At 42.9% G+C, this 17,036-nt stretch overlaps 2 protein-coding genes across 2 annotated transcripts; both read left to right on the top strand.

Moving 5' to 3' along the window:
- The first annotated feature begins 131 nt into the window (after nucleotides 1-131).
- LOC308313030 (methylsterol monooxygenase 1) lies at nucleotides 132-5,430 on the top strand. The gene is made up of 6 exons (XM_080759887.1): nucleotides 132-164; nucleotides 1,325-1,620; nucleotides 1,967-2,115; nucleotides 2,430-2,556; nucleotides 2,803-2,957; nucleotides 4,560-5,430. Exons 2-6 carry the CDS (start codon nucleotides 1,366-1,368, stop codon nucleotides 4,747-4,749), a joined length of 876 nt encoding a protein of 291 aa, XP_080616013.1. The 5' UTR covers nucleotides 132-164; nucleotides 1,325-1,365; the 3' UTR covers nucleotides 4,750-5,430.
- A 5,280-nt stretch (nucleotides 5,431-10,710) lies between these two features.
- On the top strand, nucleotides 10,711-14,793 carry LOC308313032 (methylsterol monooxygenase 1-like; the record flags this gene model as incomplete). The annotated part of the gene is made up of 5 exons (XM_080759890.1): nucleotides 10,711-10,968; nucleotides 11,315-11,463; nucleotides 11,630-11,756; nucleotides 11,976-12,130; nucleotides 14,604-14,793. The coding sequence occupies 5 exons, from the start codon at nucleotides 10,711-10,713 to the stop codon at nucleotides 14,791-14,793; spliced, it is 879 nt and encodes a 292-aa protein (XP_080616016.1).
- Nucleotides 14,794-17,036: the final 2,243 nt, after the last annotated feature.

Below are 17,036 nucleotides of genomic sequence, written 5' to 3'. Positions count from 1 at the left end.
CTATCATCAGTCCATACCGTGGGCCAATCAGCGCTACCGTTCGGCCCCCCGACGTCAGTCTCCTCCCCTCTGGACCAATCAGAATCAGGAATATTACTGTACTTCTAGTTCACGCACTCGGTACCTCTCTCGCCACCAGGTACACGGAACAGACCCGCTGCAAGGTGAGAATCTACGGGTTTATTGCTCTAAAATAATGAATTTAATTGAATATTGCTTTGATGCAGGAATATTTTAGATGGCGTGATTGTTGCTGCATGACACAGGAAGAGCTTAATCGGGCGCTTGGTCGTACAGCCTACTTTACTGCAAAGGTCGGCCTGTAAAGTGATATATCATCACTGAATAATGTATTATTTGTAAATAAGTTGTGAGTTCTTGACAGATCTCCACAGAATAACGGGGAAACGAGAAACATTGCGTTAAAGCTTAAGCTAATTAGATGTTTAATATGCGTTATTCTCTTGTCAGACACAAAAGAGAAAGGACTATTGTTGCCCATTGTAATGTAAGACAGTTCACAGTAGGCTACAGTAACAGTTATGTAATTATGGAATATTTGAATTGTGTACACAGTTGATCCTGTCAGATAATTTTGTGGAATAGCCTACAGTTGTGTGAAAGAATGCTTTTCAATAGTTGGATCAACTTGGATGTTAGCTCTTCTCGTCCATCGCATTTTCTCTGCATTTCAAGAGCAGTAAGGCTATGGACCAGAGCTATTGGATGTGTGCTTTTGACATGATACAGGTGCATGTATGTCAGCATACCGGTATACATAAATCATAGGACTTTCCGACTTATGTATAACAAATTACAATAAAATTGTTGTTAGCTAGAAATATAATTTCTTAATATATTATAATATACCCTTGCCCTGAGGAAACAGCTCTGGTATGCATTACAATACAGTACAGTACAGACCAATGTAGAACAATATTGAATCGGCATTGCAGACGGAGAGCAATACAATAGGACATTAATAGAGCATCAGAACAAGCATTCTACATTACACATTTCCCCCCGACAAAACTAGGTATTATACTATACTATAAAATAAGGCAGTGGTTCTCAAACCTTTTGAGGACCCCTATAACTCTGACGGTGTATAAATGGAGCCAAATCTATTTGGACCCCTGAGGGTCCCTGAACCCACTTTTAGAACCACTTTACAAGTTGGTAACTCTGGCACCTACTCAGTACTACTGTATAAATTAGGCATTATAAGTAAAACCTTAGACTTTAAGCCCAATTTACATTCTTTGTCATAGAAGACGATGTCTCACCGAAAATACTGAAACTGATTTCCAGTTGTCTCCCCCAGATTTCACTCACACACACTCACCCCTACATCAACCGCTCAACATGGAGGTCAACGGCACAACCAACATCCTGAGCTCTGCGTACCTGGCAGTGGAGTACGTAGATGCAGTGTTACCACCCAACCCCTTCCAGCCCCCGCTGAAGCAGGCCTGGGGTTACATGCTGGACAACTACACCAAGTTCCAGATCGCCACCTGGGGGTCGCTCTTCGTTCACGAGTTCATCTACTTCGGGTTCTGTCTTCCTGGCTTCTTGTTCCAGTTCCTGCCCTTCATGCAGAAGTATAAGATCCAGCAGGTGTGTACGTATGAGAGACATTTACACCAAATTCACAAAAACAGTGGTATGCCTCAATAACCGAACTGAACTCAAAGTTCAGTGCATCGTCTGTGGAGAGGAGAGGATGCGTGACAAATAAGTGCTCCCAATGGGCGTTGAGACGGCCACGAAGGTCCACGTCACCTTCGTGGATGTTTTAGCGACACCCATTTTGCGGCCGGAAATATGCAACAGTAGAACTTTTGACCGCCACTGGTGACTGATGTGACTTTGGGCATTAGAGTGTATGGTTGTGTACGTGTGCAAATTAACTACCGTCAACTGATATTCTTTTGTGTTTTTGTGTGTTTGCTTGCCTATGCAGGACAAGCCTGAGACTTGGGAGAAACAATGGAAGTGTTTCAAGATGTTGCTGTTCAATCATTTCTGCATCCAGCTGCCTCTCATCTGTGGCACGTACTACTTCACTGAGTTCTTCAACATCCCTTACGACTGGGACTCCATGCCCCGCTGGTCAGTGGCAATAACACCAGTATATAATATGTATTATGTAGTGTACCATACAGTACACATCACAGTTGTGATATGCTACAATTCAGTACACAATACTTAGAGTTGAGAATAATTGATGATTGAAAAAAAGTTGTTTTTTCTTTTTCAGGATAATTTAATATGATGAAAGTGTAGTACTGCTTAATTCCCAAAAGGTGTAAAATGCAGAATTGCAAAGAAAAAGATTCCAAGGCACTCAGAGTGCTTAGGAATCTGAGTGAAACTTCTTTATAGTTTAATAATTCTCTCTCTCTCTCTCTCTCTCTCCCCTTCAGGTCCTACCTGCTGGCTCAGTGCCTTGGATGTGCTGTGGTAGAGGACACCTGGCACTACTTCCTTCATCGGGCGCTGCACCACCGTCGTATCTACAAATATATCCACAAGGTCCACCACGAGTTTACTGTGAGTAATAATGCATCCACTCCACACTCACACAGTTTGGATTGCCATCTCTTTACTTTATTAAGTTTATTATAGTATATATATTAAGTTTATGTTCTTTAAAACAGGCAAACACATACACTTGCACACAAACACTGTCACATACACGTGGACAAACACGCATACATATTGCACCACCAAACAAAACAAATGTGCACACACAAACACCGACTACAGTATGTGACCTATATGTGTACTGTCCTCAAGGCTCCATTCGGCATGCAGGCTGAGTATGCACACCCGGCCGAGACTCTGATCCTGGGAGCCGGCTTCTTCATCGGAATCATGATCTTCTGTAACCATGTGGTGCTGCTGTGGGCCTGGGTTGCCTTCCGTCTCCTGGAGACCATCGACGTTCACAGGTAAAAGAAGAGAAAAAAATCCTCATTAGCCAGAAGTTAACAGAGGGGGAGATAGCATGAGTGCATGCTTGCAAGTGTTTAGTGTCTTCCTCCATTACATTTAAATAGGACATATCCCCTGTGTTCAGTTGGACTTAATTTGGACACAGGGCATCATGTGTCTTCCTCAATTACATTCAAATAGGACACATGCCCTATATCTACAATAAATGAAGTCCAACTGAACAGATAATTCAAAATGGCTAAATGGCTTGTTACCACTAGTGTGGTTATTCTATTTAACCATTGAAATAAAAAATCTCTTTTCCAAGGGAGCCCTGGGACACAACAGGCAGCAGTATAATTTACGATTAGAAGTGTGACTCATGTATTTGCAATGAGTTATCCCGCAATATCCGAATATGTGGAGAAGTTGCCATTGCTTGAATCCACCACAAGAGGGTGAGAGAAGTCAGCAGATTGATTGTATATTGCTACATGACTTTGAATGAATTTGTCAGAATTCTGATTTAAATCCATTCTTAAATATTTCCAATTTAGTTTTAAGATACATTAGTGGTACCACTAATGTATCACTTGCCCCACTCACGGTGCACAGGAGCAACTGATAAGCATGTTTGACAATAGAGGCTATGCTCGTGATATCATACCCGGAAGTTATGCGGAAACGCCTACTGAGTTTCAAAAAACGACTTTCTGGCCATGACAGCCCATACCGTACATACAAAGTTCTGAATGCATTAAATGACATTAAACGACATTAAATTCACTTTGCCACTCGATTTGCCACTCACTTTATGCATGCGCATACCTTCTATATTTGTATACCCAACCTTATACCAATGTTCAACATCACCTTAAAAGCTCAGTTGCACTCAAAAACCCTCAACCCAGCAAGCACGGTCAGGACCTTGACTTATTAGTGACGTCTCTATTGGGACCAAATCAAGTCAAACCAAGACTAGTCAGATCTGACCCAGAATATCACCTGATTTCAACCAACATAAATTCTGTCCACTAAGACAGACATCCCTGGATGAATCGGAGAGAGTCCGATAGAGGCCACATCAACATAAGTCATAACTACCGGTAGTCAGATCTAGCCCAGAATAAGCTATATTATTTTAATAATATGCCATATGGGCTGTGATATGGCCTAGTCCTGAACGTCACTGGAGAACATCATCATGACGTAATTTGGCTTGCTGGGAACTTTTAACATTCAGTAGATTTTCTGTGGTCTGGGGTTTTCTGGCTCGGATTTTCCTGCTGTTTGTGATGTCACAGCCTGCAAATCCCATATACTGTATGTCAATGGGATTTTCCAGAAAATGTCACTGTTTTGCCTGTTTTCATTGCAGCCTTTTGGGCTTCCAAACCCCAGAGAAAACCCCCAACCACAGAAAATCCACTGAATATTCAAAGTTCAGGGTTTTTGGGTGTAATTGAGGTCATAAAATCTAAAATAAAAACGAAAAATAAATGAAAATTAATGTCATGAAACCTTTAAAAGAATGTGTAGAAATGGTTAAATAACTAGTTCCTACATGTCCATTGTCCATCCTCTCTCTCTCTCTCTCTCTCTCTCTCTCTCTCTCTCAGTGGTTATGAAATTCCTCTCAATCCTCTCCATCTCATCCCGTTCTACGCTGGCACTCGCTTCCATGACTTCCACCACATGAACTTCGTGGGCAACTATGCCTCCACATTCACCTGGTGGGACAGGCTGTTAAATACAAACAGCCAGTACAACAATCACCTGCTCAAACAGGAGGGCAAGAAGGAGGAGTAAAAACACACACACACACACACACACACACGCGCACACACACACACACACACACACACACACACACACACACACACACACACACACACACACACACACACACACACACACACACACACACACACACACACACACACACGCTCACTCTATCTTCTGGACTGAACATTGTAAGAAGCAGTGTGGTGGTGTGACTGCACCTGAATCCCTCTTGGATTTCTGTGCCTTGTTGTCTTCTTAAAGAGGTCTGCTGTCTTCTCTCCATGGCTTTTGGACGAATAAAACCCTGTAGAGCGCATCCCATATATGACCTTGTCCTCGAATGAAGTAAGCGGTGCTTAAGCCATGATGGTGTGAAATGCCTCCGTTTACCTCTGTGCCCATCTTCTCTAAGAGAAATGAGCTGAATGATTCCATAAAGCACTTTTTATTTTCCATGTGATTTACTATTCGAAATGAGTTATGATCAGCTAGTCATGTTGTAGTGAGGATTCAGTTCAGCTGTCTTATGTTTAGGAAGCAGATGTTGGGGAAACAGGCATGTTTTAAGTGCGCTGATGTTGCATTAAAATGAAAAGAGCAACAGATTATAGGGAACTGCTGGCCTGGACGTCCTGATTTCATAACTATTACTATGGGAAAATGTTTTGTTTAGTTTGCTTTTTATAATAAAGTCATCCAACTGTTCTGTGACGTACTGTATTTCTCATTTCGCTGGAATAAATACAAACCTAAACAGATGTTTGACTTTGTGTTTGTAGAGTTCTGCCATTAAATTATACTCTGTGTATGCGGTTCTCTTCTCGTATGAAAACTAGTAATGCAAAACAAACAAAAGGTAGCCTACAGCAAACCAGTCTGCATAGCTAACGCATAATCACAAATAAGCCTGAAAGTAAATCGTATATGCCACTGGACTGTGTACACACATACAAACAATTTTCTGGGTATCTCAATCCTCTTAGCAGACCTCGTATTGAACTGTGCTTTCCTTAACCTATACAGTATTAATCACAGTTGCAATGTGTTTGGTTTATTTTCTTATTCATTTTTTGTTTATTGTCCATGTCCTTTGTCAGGGCTCTAACAGCTGCCGTGTTCTAAACCGTCATTCTCCAAGGTGGTGTCTGTCTTTTGTCATTTATTTTGTTCTCCAACACCTGCTGCAGGAACTGTCCAGCAGAGACTGGATGGAGCACCCTGTGGAGCCAACACCGTAGGCCCACCATGTTGGCTCTCATTCCAATCCCATCTGAATGTGGGTTCATGGGGTGGTCCAGTAACTTCCATCTCAGCCTTCAGGTGATTTACTGAAATGGGCCAAAGCCTGCCTTCATCGACCCAAAGAATGTATTTGTATTCATTTTTTACGGCCTCATGAGCCATATAGGAGACCGTATGTCCCCGTATCGTATGTAATATGTCATGTCATATCATGTCCCCCGAATTATTGTGCCTGTGTCTGCCCACTGTAATCTCACAAAACACATGGTGATGTAGCGATCTTGTGTATGCTGCCATATCAAAGTTCTCTGCCACTCAACTTTATTTTCACATCAGACAATTCACAATTTGTGGTCCTGACTGTCTAACCAGCTGGCTCTTTCTGCCTTGTTCCACCCTGGTTCAACTTCCACCTTGTTTATGTTGAATTTGCTAAAATGTCATTTTTGGAAAAAACAAACATGATATGCCCAGTCACCATGCTGCACGTTCCTGTTCCTTTTTACTGTCAGTTTAAAATAAGAATTGAATGCACACAGAATATCAATACGAAACAACTGAAAAACACGTTATTTCAATGGTAGTGGATGGAGAGAGACGATTTTTGTCCAACCACGAAACATTGAACATTGCAATTTCAGTAAGGGCTAGAAGAGTGAATAGAGAGGAAAGGAACATATAGAACGGGTCAAATGACAGGAAGACGCAGACAAATCAAACATTCAAAGTCCAATATGCATGATTAAAACATTTGCCATATGTGAGTTTACCATAATCACAGTAATCCTTAATCATATTCCATCATTCAAGGGCCGTTGGATAGAAATGAAACACACTCTATGCAGTCACTTTCAGTTAGTGCTGCACTGCTGCAGAGGCTATGAGTGTCTGTGACTGTGACCAGCTGATGGTCGTTGACGCTTAATTGATGCAGCAAGGAAGGCAATTATGTTTCTGCACTGTCAAATAGGTCTACATCTATTCTAAAATAGCATCTTAAATAAATGTTGTGAAAATGTGTTGTGACTTTGATTGAAAAGTTTTAATACAAATGGTTCCAATGGCATCTAAATGTAATGTTTCAAATATGCTTATCTGTGTTGCGGCGAGGATGAAGGGGTAGCTGGAAAAAATTCTATCCCCCCCACCTGGGTACCTGGGCCAAAAAGGTTAGCGAACCCCTGCTCTAGGGAGACAGGTCTGCCTATGACGACCTTTCTTGATTGCAAGACTGTGCTCACTGAGTCTGTACCTAGTCGAGATTTTTCTTTTAACATGCTAAATGGTAACACAATATGCTGTGTTCCCTGGTGGAAGAGACGCTCACCTCTCCTCACCACCCCTCTGTAGCGCTTTGCAGTTGATGTCGGTACAGTTCCCAGGCGGTGGTGAGGCGCTCGTGAGGATGCTGTCAATGGTGCTGTTGAGAAACGCCCTGAGGATGCGGTGGTTATATTCCTCCCGATTTTCTTCAGGCGATTGCTGAGCCTGCACCACGTGTACTGTGGCCCATTTGAGGTTGCTATCCATAGCTACAGATTACACGGGTAAGGACACAATACAGTACATCTCCCTTGTTCCATATACATAATTTCTCTGACCTTCACCATCATCTCCCACTTCTCCTCCACTCCTTCCTCCCTTTTGCTCACCCCCCTTCCCCCCTTAGAGATGGATCAAGCTAGGCTACGACCATGTGCAAAGTATGACAGCAACAGGATGCTGCGTTCATGATTTGTTTACATTTTTTGTGCAAAATGGGCCACTCCCGCAAAACATTAATCCTATCATAGCCAATTGGAACAGAATCTGAAAAAGCTGACCGATACATCTGGATCGCATGACTACAGAGATAATGTGTACCGATTTGCATGAGTTTGGGCAGTCTGTAATTGTAGCAAAGATCTTGTTTTACAGAAATCAGCCTAGTATAGCGTCACCATGTGGCTCATTTAAAAGATTTGGGGTGGAGGTTCTTCATTGTCCTACTGGGAGTGTAAGTTTCACGCCCCCTGTTTACAGACGGACAGACAGAAAGACGTCAGGCTGGTTGCAATGATAATATTTTATCTCCGCCAGGCAGAGCGGTCGAAGGCCGGAGATTATGTTTCCACCTCTATGGCTTTGTCTCTGTCTGTCTGTGAACAGCTAGTCTCTGATTGGTGTGAAACTTTGCATGCACACTCCCAGTAGTCGAAGGCAGAACCTTGCACAAGTAACATGTCATTATGTCAGAGAACACTGAAGCCTCATTTTGCATTGACATACACACACACACACACACACACACACACACACACACACACACACACACACACACAGGCATGCAGAGGCAGGCATGGAATTGGTGGTGGTGGGGGGTGGTGGCACAGTTGATTGAAGGATCTGTGCCCCTCGGACCCTTGAGTCGTGTCCCAAGCTGGCCCAAAGCCACAGCCCCGTGACCCCATGCGTTAATCCGGGCCTGGACGCCTGTGCTACACTGTGCAGGGCAGCCATAACTCTAAAGCAGAGTGAGAGAGAAATAGAGAGAAATAGAGCACACACAGGTACGACATCACACAGGGATATACATAGATATACCGTACTCTATACTATAGAACATCTATAGAAGGTCTGGCTCCCAGGTAGACAAAACCGACCATAAAAGGTGAGAAGCCTTGAAATTATTGTGCATTAATTTAATTTAATATTGCATTGATATGGGAGTAATTTAGATGGTGTGATTGTTGCTTCATGTCAGATTGAACAATCGGGGGCTTGGGTGTGAATAGCAAATACGCTATCTTTACTGCAAATGTTGGCCTGTGAAGTTATAGTATAAAAATACGGAATAGTTCATTTTATGAATGGAGGGTATGCGCATGCATAAAGTGAACGGCAGATCGAGTGGCAAAGTGAGTGGTAAAGTGAGTTTAACTTTGTTTAATGTCGTTTAATGCAATCAGATAGGACTTTTCTGTTTGGATGTATGTCAAGGCCAGAAAATCGTTTTTTGACACTCCGGGTATGATGATGATTGATATGTATAAAATATACACTTTAACTCCACCTTAACTATCTTTCCTTGGAAACAAGAGACAGCTCAGTCAACAACTCAAAAGTACTCTCTCTGGTGGAAAACCAGAGGGAAAAAGACTTGAAAGGAATGTTCACACGGACCACAAAGGTAATGCAATGATCTTTAGTGAAAGTCTTCGGTTCTTACAAAGTATGTTACACATGAAATATGTGACAAGAATGATGAAATATGGTAGGAGAGAGAATTCTCCGTACCGCAAGAGTTTCTGAACACTGTTACATCATTTTACAATCATATATATACAATTCAACATGTCATCGTATATCAGAATGCAGTGTCACTTCTCCATAGGTCGAACAGCATGATTAGAGTCTGGCGTCATCAGAGCTAAACAACAGATCATGTTTTTGACTGGTAATCATGTTCCATGATTACGGATTCTGTTGTTTACGGTTTATCTCATGGGGTGAGAGTGTCATTTAGGTCAGGTTGTTTCCTCCAGTTTGAATCAATCTGGAGTGGGTGACAGCTGATAATAGAATGAATGAACATGCAAAACAGAATGTCCCTACTAGGTGACAGGGCAATCCTGTACACCAGAGCGAGGACAATTTTTAACATTACATTAATATGTGAACATAAGATATGAAGAGAAATATCTATCAATGATGTCACGCGCATACCCTCTATACGTATGTGATTATAGGGCTCCAAATGTACTTGGCCGTAGTGCAAGTGATCATTTATGGTTAAAACAAAACATTTGTGCTCTGTATTCTGAAAGTAATCTGTGCTATAGATAGCCTGTGTTCAAGAAAGGGGTCTCTCTCATTTATCAGCTTCAATTATATACTGTTTCCAGTTCCAATTTCACTTGTTTGTCCTGTATTCTGTATGAGTTATGATTATCTCTTGACTGGATAAAATTGGTATCCTGACCTGAAAATGCATTTTGTTTACTAAAGATCTGGAGAATAAGGGAGATTCTGAACATTCAGCAATTATTGCTCAGAATATAGAGCTTTTAACAATTATTTTAAAATCAACAGAAATCTACTGCACCTTTAATCTTAAATCGGATTTGGATTGGAGAGATCGCCACAGAATAACAGGAAATGAGAAACATCCAGTTGTGATCTTTATCATGCGTTATTCTCTGCTTTTGTCAGACTTGACAGTTTGGTGGTGTGATTTTCTTTGTTGTGGTAGAATAATGTGGTTATAATTAGTGATAATAAGGACATAAATTACTTTTAATTCAATGTAGGCTATTGTTGCCCAATGTAATGTTGTTGTAGTACAGTAACAGTTATGTTATAATATATTAGGAGCCAGTTATGTAGTTTCCCCCTAACCCATTAGGCTTTTTAACACCTTAGCCAATCAGGTTATCGACGCGTGTTAACCTGTTGCACAATTTGTGTTCTTAATTTTACTGACGTCACAATCTACAAGGGGAGTTGTAACCAGGCGGCAGCGCTGATATTAAGTAAGGGATAATGAATGTGAACCGGTCACTGTTGAGAAAATAAACCCTGACAGGGTCTTTCATGCTTTAAAGCCTTAGGTCTGCCTTAAGCCTAATTTACATACTTTGTCATATACTGTAAGTGTCACTCACGGAAAATAACGTAAAGCGTTGAGCCCCACTATACTTTTTTCTTTTCCATCTTCCCCCAGATTTCTCTCAACACACACTCACCCTGCATCAACTGCTCAACATGGAGGTCAACGGCACAACCAACATCCTGAGCTCTGCTGCGTACCTGGCAGTGCAGTACGTAGATGCAGTGTTTCCACCCAACCCATTCCAGCCCCCGCTGAAGCAGGCCTGGGGTTACATGCTAGACAACTACACCAAGTTCCAGATCGCCACCTGGGGGTCGCTCTTCGTTCACGAGTTCATCTACTTTATGTGCTGTCTTCCTGGCTTCTTGTTCCAGTTCCTGCCCTTCATGCAGAAGTATAAGATCCAGCAGGTGTGTGTGAGAGAGCGACAGAATTACATTTACACCAGATTAAGTTTCATGATGGTCCATATCAGTCACCTTCGTGGACGTTTTTCAGACGGTTTATACATTTAGTGGAAGAACGCAACAGTAGAAGTCTCGACCACTGGTGTGAATTCAGCATTAGAGTCTATGCATGTTTGCTAATGATGATCTAAACTGAATTGCATTCCTCTGTGGTCAGGGGATCTTAGTATAATCTGAACGACAGGAGGAATTGACTTTAAAGAAACACGTTTTTTCTGTGTGTGTGTGTGTGTGTGTGTGTGTGTGTGTGTGTGTGTGTGTGTGTGTGTGTGTGTGTCTCTATATGCAGGACAAGCCTGAGACTTTGGAGAATCAATGGAAGTGTTTTAAGATATTGATGTATAATCATTTCTGCATCCAGCTGTTTCTCATCTCTGGAACGTACTATTTCACAGAGTTCTTCAACATCCCCTACGAGTGGGACTCCATGCCCCGCTGGTCAGTGGCAATAATACTATGTATTATGTCTTACGTAACATATAATACAGTTAACATCAGAGTTGTGACCGTGCTACAATGCAGTACACAATGTCAACCATTGAGACTCTCTTTTTCTCCTTCTCTCTCTCTCTCTCTCTCTCTCTCTCTCTCTCTCTCTCTCCAGGCCCTACGTGGTAGCTCAGTGTTTTGCCAGTGCTGTGGTAGAGGACACCTGGCATTACTTCTTTCATCGAGTGCTGCACCACCGTTGCATTTACAAATACATCCACAAGGTCCACCACGACTTTACTGTGAGTATAACACACAGTAAAGTATGCATGTTATGAGTTCGTAGATCCGCTATTTGCTTGACATCACACAACCAAGTATAATTCAAGCATTGGAATTCAATATACACAACACAGCTCACACTCACACAACACAACTCACACTACACAAGTAAAACAACTGCACACACGCATACACAAACATCCGATTCTCATCATGTGTCTGCTTCTCCTGTCCTCCAGGCTCCATTTGGCATGCAGGCCGAGTATGCACACCCGGCCGAGACTGTGATCCTTGGAGCCGGCTTCTTCATTGGTATCCTACTATTCTGTAACCACGTGATACTGCTGTGGGCCTGGCTCGCCTTCCGTCTCCTGGAGACCATCGACGTTCACAGGTGAAAGATGTGAAAGAAATCCTTTCTTCTTATTTGATTGCCTGACCAGACATTAATTTGTCTTAACCTACAGGTACGGTAGTTTAGCTGAATCCACCACATGAGGGTGAGATAAGTCAGCAAATTAATAATGAAATTAAATAATTAATATTTCTACATGATCGCTACAAAAGTGTATTTTGAATGCTGACATGATGATGCATTCTTAAATATTTCTAATACTGTTTTAAGCTACAGTAGCTGTATTTGTATCAGAGTCTACTGTACATGTAAATTTTCCTCATTATTGTGGAGATAGTAGCATGGCTGGAAGGTACTTGTAGGGAGGAACTGACAGGTCAAAAAGGGTCTAAGCCAAGGTCCATGAGGCAGCTTAATCCCTGGCATTACATCTGCATAAAGTTGTCATATCATTAGCTCCCTGATTGTGTGCCACAGAATATCAGCTACTGTAGGACAGCACAATGATGACTGAAATTTTATAAACCCCCTAACCTCCAAAGTAAGCTCCTATCCACTTTACGCTTTGGAGATCAATACATTTCACCCTATCCTATCCGCTGGAATAGGGTGAACTTTATAATCACCAAAGGGGAAACTAGTTTTCAGCCATAGACAAAATGGCCGATGGTGCTGCAATACATATCATAAAAAATCACACCTGTGTGAAGTTAGGGGCGCCCTTATCATCATCTCTTTCCGGCCAATCACAATTTGCATCCTGACATTTCTGTCTTCACTTTTCTGTCCTCCCTTGTCCTCAATACGTACTTTGCTCAGCCAAACAAATCATCGCTATGGGGTGTTCAGTCAATCAAATCATTGCTATGGGGTACACATGAACAGAACCGCCACAAAAGGCTCTGGACAGGGCCCCTGCCCGGGCTCTGGACAGGGCCCCTGCCCGGGCTCTGGACAGGGCCCCTGCCCGGGCTCTGGACAGGGCCCCTGCCCGGGCTCTGGACAGGGCCCCGGCCAGGGCTCTGGACAGGGCTCCTGCCCATGCTCCATATATGGAGCTGGCCTGTTCTGACATCACAACACTCCATATTTGGGCATGCCTGACCCATAGGAATAAAAGGACACAGAAAGACATACACAGAAATCTCCATGTATGGCCATAAAATGGACACAGACAGATGGGTGGAACGGGTACTCTGACACGGGTACACGGGTATTGCATAGCCGGGTCGGGCATGGATCTCCAACTTCCATCGTTACCGACTCGGTGCTCTACAGCCGGGCACCGGTCTAGTACAATAAATTTCATAGTTACATTGAAACATTAAAGGGCCATTGAGGGCCAAAGTGAACAGTCAATAAGTTACTGTATATATACTGTAACTGTATATCCTATATAAAGTTCATGTTGCACATCTGTCTGTCTGTGGTGGGCATGCAGATATATGGACTGGGAAGAGGCGACGGGTTGTCAATGCAATTACCCCAGTTGGCAACAGCGGACAGGCTGATAATGTGCCACATTATCAGCCTGAATATGGACATGCCTGACATGGAGATCCCTGCTGTCAGTACAAATCAACATTATTCGGCAACAGTTTGAATGCCCATGCTGCTACACCCGTTTGCTGACTGACATCAGTACAAATCAACAGTTTGAATGCCCATGCTGCTACACCCGTTTGCTGACTGACATCAGTACAAATCAACAGTTTGAATGCCCATGCTGCTACACCCGTTTGCTGACTGACATCAGTACAAATCAACAGTTTGAATGCCCATGCTGCTATACACGTTTGCTGACTGACATCAGTACAAATCAACAGTTTGAATGCCCATGCTGCTACACCCGTTTGCCGACTGACATCAGTGCAAATCAACATGTTAGAGGCCAGGGGTTCTCAACGTTTTTGGCCGGGGACCCCCGAAAATGCTTTGGCCATGTCTCGCGACCCCCTCCCCACCACCAATACAAATTGACCGCTACAATAACTTTAATAATAGAGAAAATACATCATAAATAAATACTGAAACCAGATAAAAGGAAAGTTTATGCATGCACTGTGTACTATGTAAACTCTAAATATCCATTTTCCAGCCATTCAGTTGAAAACAAAACCCTGTTATAGGCTACGGTTAAGTCACAGTTTGCTGGTGCATACCTGTTGTCACAATGCTGACATGACTGTTCTCATGAAATGCTGGGTACCGAAACCTGAACATGCTGATCAGCATGATAACCCCAGAAATGCAAACTGAAAACCTTGGTTGTCATCGGCGCAAATCGCAGTTGTGAAGCAAGGGTTTCTGTTGTGTGTCACATGATAGCGACACACCTGACACACTGATTGTACCTAACCCCACCTTCTACCAAAGTTCAACATCACTGTAAAATAATTATAGAAGTGGTTAAATAGCTAATCCCTACGTAGGGATAAATGTAATTTCCATCCCCCCTCTTCCACCTCGCTCAATACAAACCTGTAAATCTTTGTCTCTATCTATCTTTCAGTGGTTATGACATTCCTCTCAATCCTCTCTACCTCATCCCTTTCTACACTGGCTCTCGCTTCCATGACTTCCACCACATGAACGGTACAGGGAACTACGCCTCCTGTTTCACCTGGTGGGACAAGCTGTTCAAGACAGACATCCAGTACAACAAACACTGGCTCACACAGGAGGACAAGAAGGAGGAGTAAAGGCCTGGGCTGTGGCTCACCTTGGCCGGTAGCCCAAGTCTGGCAGTGTGCCGCGGGTTCGACTCCTGATCCCGACGGCCTTTACTGCATGTCACCCCCCCATCTCTCTCCCCCATTTCCTGTCAGGATCAATGTAGTGGTTTATGTTGAATCTCACTTTAGCTGGGAATTAAAGGAACATGTCAACAATCATAAGGTTTGTGCACTTGATTACTTTTTTTTTGCATGGTGTTAGGTATGGGTATAAGATTCAATGTTATGTTACTATTCATTATGCATGAACTTTTTTTTTTTTTAATATATTTTTTATCCCACGATTTTGTAACCCATTTTTCACCCCTGTGCCAATCATCTACTGTGATCCTGGGCTCTACACACCCTCCGCCAACCTGGGGAGAGCAACGGACTTAACTCATGCTCCCTTCATGCCTGAGTGTCCAAGTTGCTCCTTTACACCTGACAGGGGGAGTTTCCCTGGTTGGATGTAGCTCGTGGAAGGAACACGTTATTCCAACCAGTTCCTTTCCCCTCCATCAGGCGCCCCGGCTGGCCAGGGGGAGGCAGTTTAGAGACCAGGATTACTGCATGTTTTGTGAGGGTATCTACCCTAGGGGACACGGGGAGAACATGCAAACTCCACACAGAAAGGCCCTTATGCATGAACTTAACAAATTCCCTCCCAGCTACTTGGATTTCTGTGCTTTGTTGTCTTAAAGAAGTCTGCTGTATGCTTCTCTCCACGGCTCAATCGCTTTGCTTTGTCCTCGAATGAAGTAAGCTGTAAACCGTGAAATGCCTCCGTTTACCTCTGGGCCCATTTTCTATAGGATTAGATAAATGAGCTGAATGATTCCATAAAGTACTATTAATAGAGTTTTAATAGAGTTTTATATTTATAAGAAAAAGTCATCAAAACACTGCTGGAATAGATACAAACCTAAACAGATGTTTGACTGTGTGTTTGTAGAGTCCGGCCTACAGGAAATACTTTATACTGTACACAACAAATGGGGAATCTATGGTTAATTACAAATTTCAATGCAGTTTGTTTCATTTTGTTTTCCCTTTTTCATTTTGTTCTTATTCTTTTGGCTACAGTACAGTACTACTGTATGTCTTTGTCCAGGGGGGCTCTATGTATATAGCCACAAGGAAAAAACTCTCTCTGAACCTAGAGACAGCTGGCCTTTGAGACACCTCAAGCGCTTTCATACCAGACTGCATTGTTACAAATAATCAGTTTCCAGGGTGGTGCCTGTCTTTTGTAATCCTTTTTGTTCTCCTCAAACACCTGCTGCCGGAACAGTCCAGCAGCGACTGGCTGGAGCACCCCGTGGAGCTCCCTGTAGAGCCAACAGGTCTGCCACATACTCTATGTGCAGTATCTCAATGAACTCCTCGACATGCTTTGTCTACTAACTTGCCACCTGTCTCACATGCTACAAAACTGTAGCATGGGTGGGTGGGCTGTATGTGTCTCCTGCTATTTCCTATTTTTTGTTAATTGTTTCCTTGTCTTACTCAAGCAGTGTTCAGGCCTTGGTCACCTCTTGATCCTCTGGTCTCTGTTAGAGTGGAGATCTTCTGGTCTCTCTTTGCTTTTCTTTTTCATCGTCCTCAAGCACTGTCGGAGCCTTGGCCTCCAACCTCTTGCACTGTGGCGGTCTCTGGTCTTTCCTATTCGTTGCTTCATCCTCTTCCTCTTCCTTGAAAGCCTGTTTTTTTCATCTGCCAAAAGAGTCTTGATGAAGGAAGCACAGCTGGTATCGGAGATATCTATTCTCCTCTGTGATGTGCTGTTGTTTCAGGATAGTGTTCAACTCAGTTTTCTCTAAGAACCTCTCAACGTTGTCCTCTTCCAGGATCTTTTCCTATTTGCTTTGCCAATAATCAAGTTCCTCTTTCCAGGCTTCATCTTTCTCAAACAGCGAGCTCTGTGTCTCCTCTGTCTGAATGGAAAGTATATTTTACAGGGTGGCAATCTCCTTGTCTTTCACTTTGTTTGCTCCCTCATATTCCTCAAGTTTTGCCACGGATGGAATCTGATTCCTTCAAGTCTCCCCAGGTCTTCTGCTCTGTGTATTTGCTTGCTTTCTGCTTAAGGGTCTGCCCGTAGGAGAGCTCCTATTCAAAACAGTGATCCTGCTGGTGGATTTTCATGACAAATTGAAAATCTGTCTTGAGAAATTAGTCTGCGGCTAATTAGTGTGGTGGTCATCTCATATTGTGAACACAAAGTCAGT

This window comes from Protomyctophum bolini (assembly GCF_963924005.1).
Source record: "Protomyctophum bolini genome assembly, chromosome: 3".
Taxonomy (NCBI): domain Eukaryota; kingdom Metazoa; phylum Chordata; class Actinopteri; order Myctophiformes; family Myctophidae; genus Protomyctophum; species Protomyctophum bolini.
The sequence above is the reverse complement of the archived record's forward strand: the minus strand, read 5'-3'. Positions and strand labels throughout refer to the sequence as shown.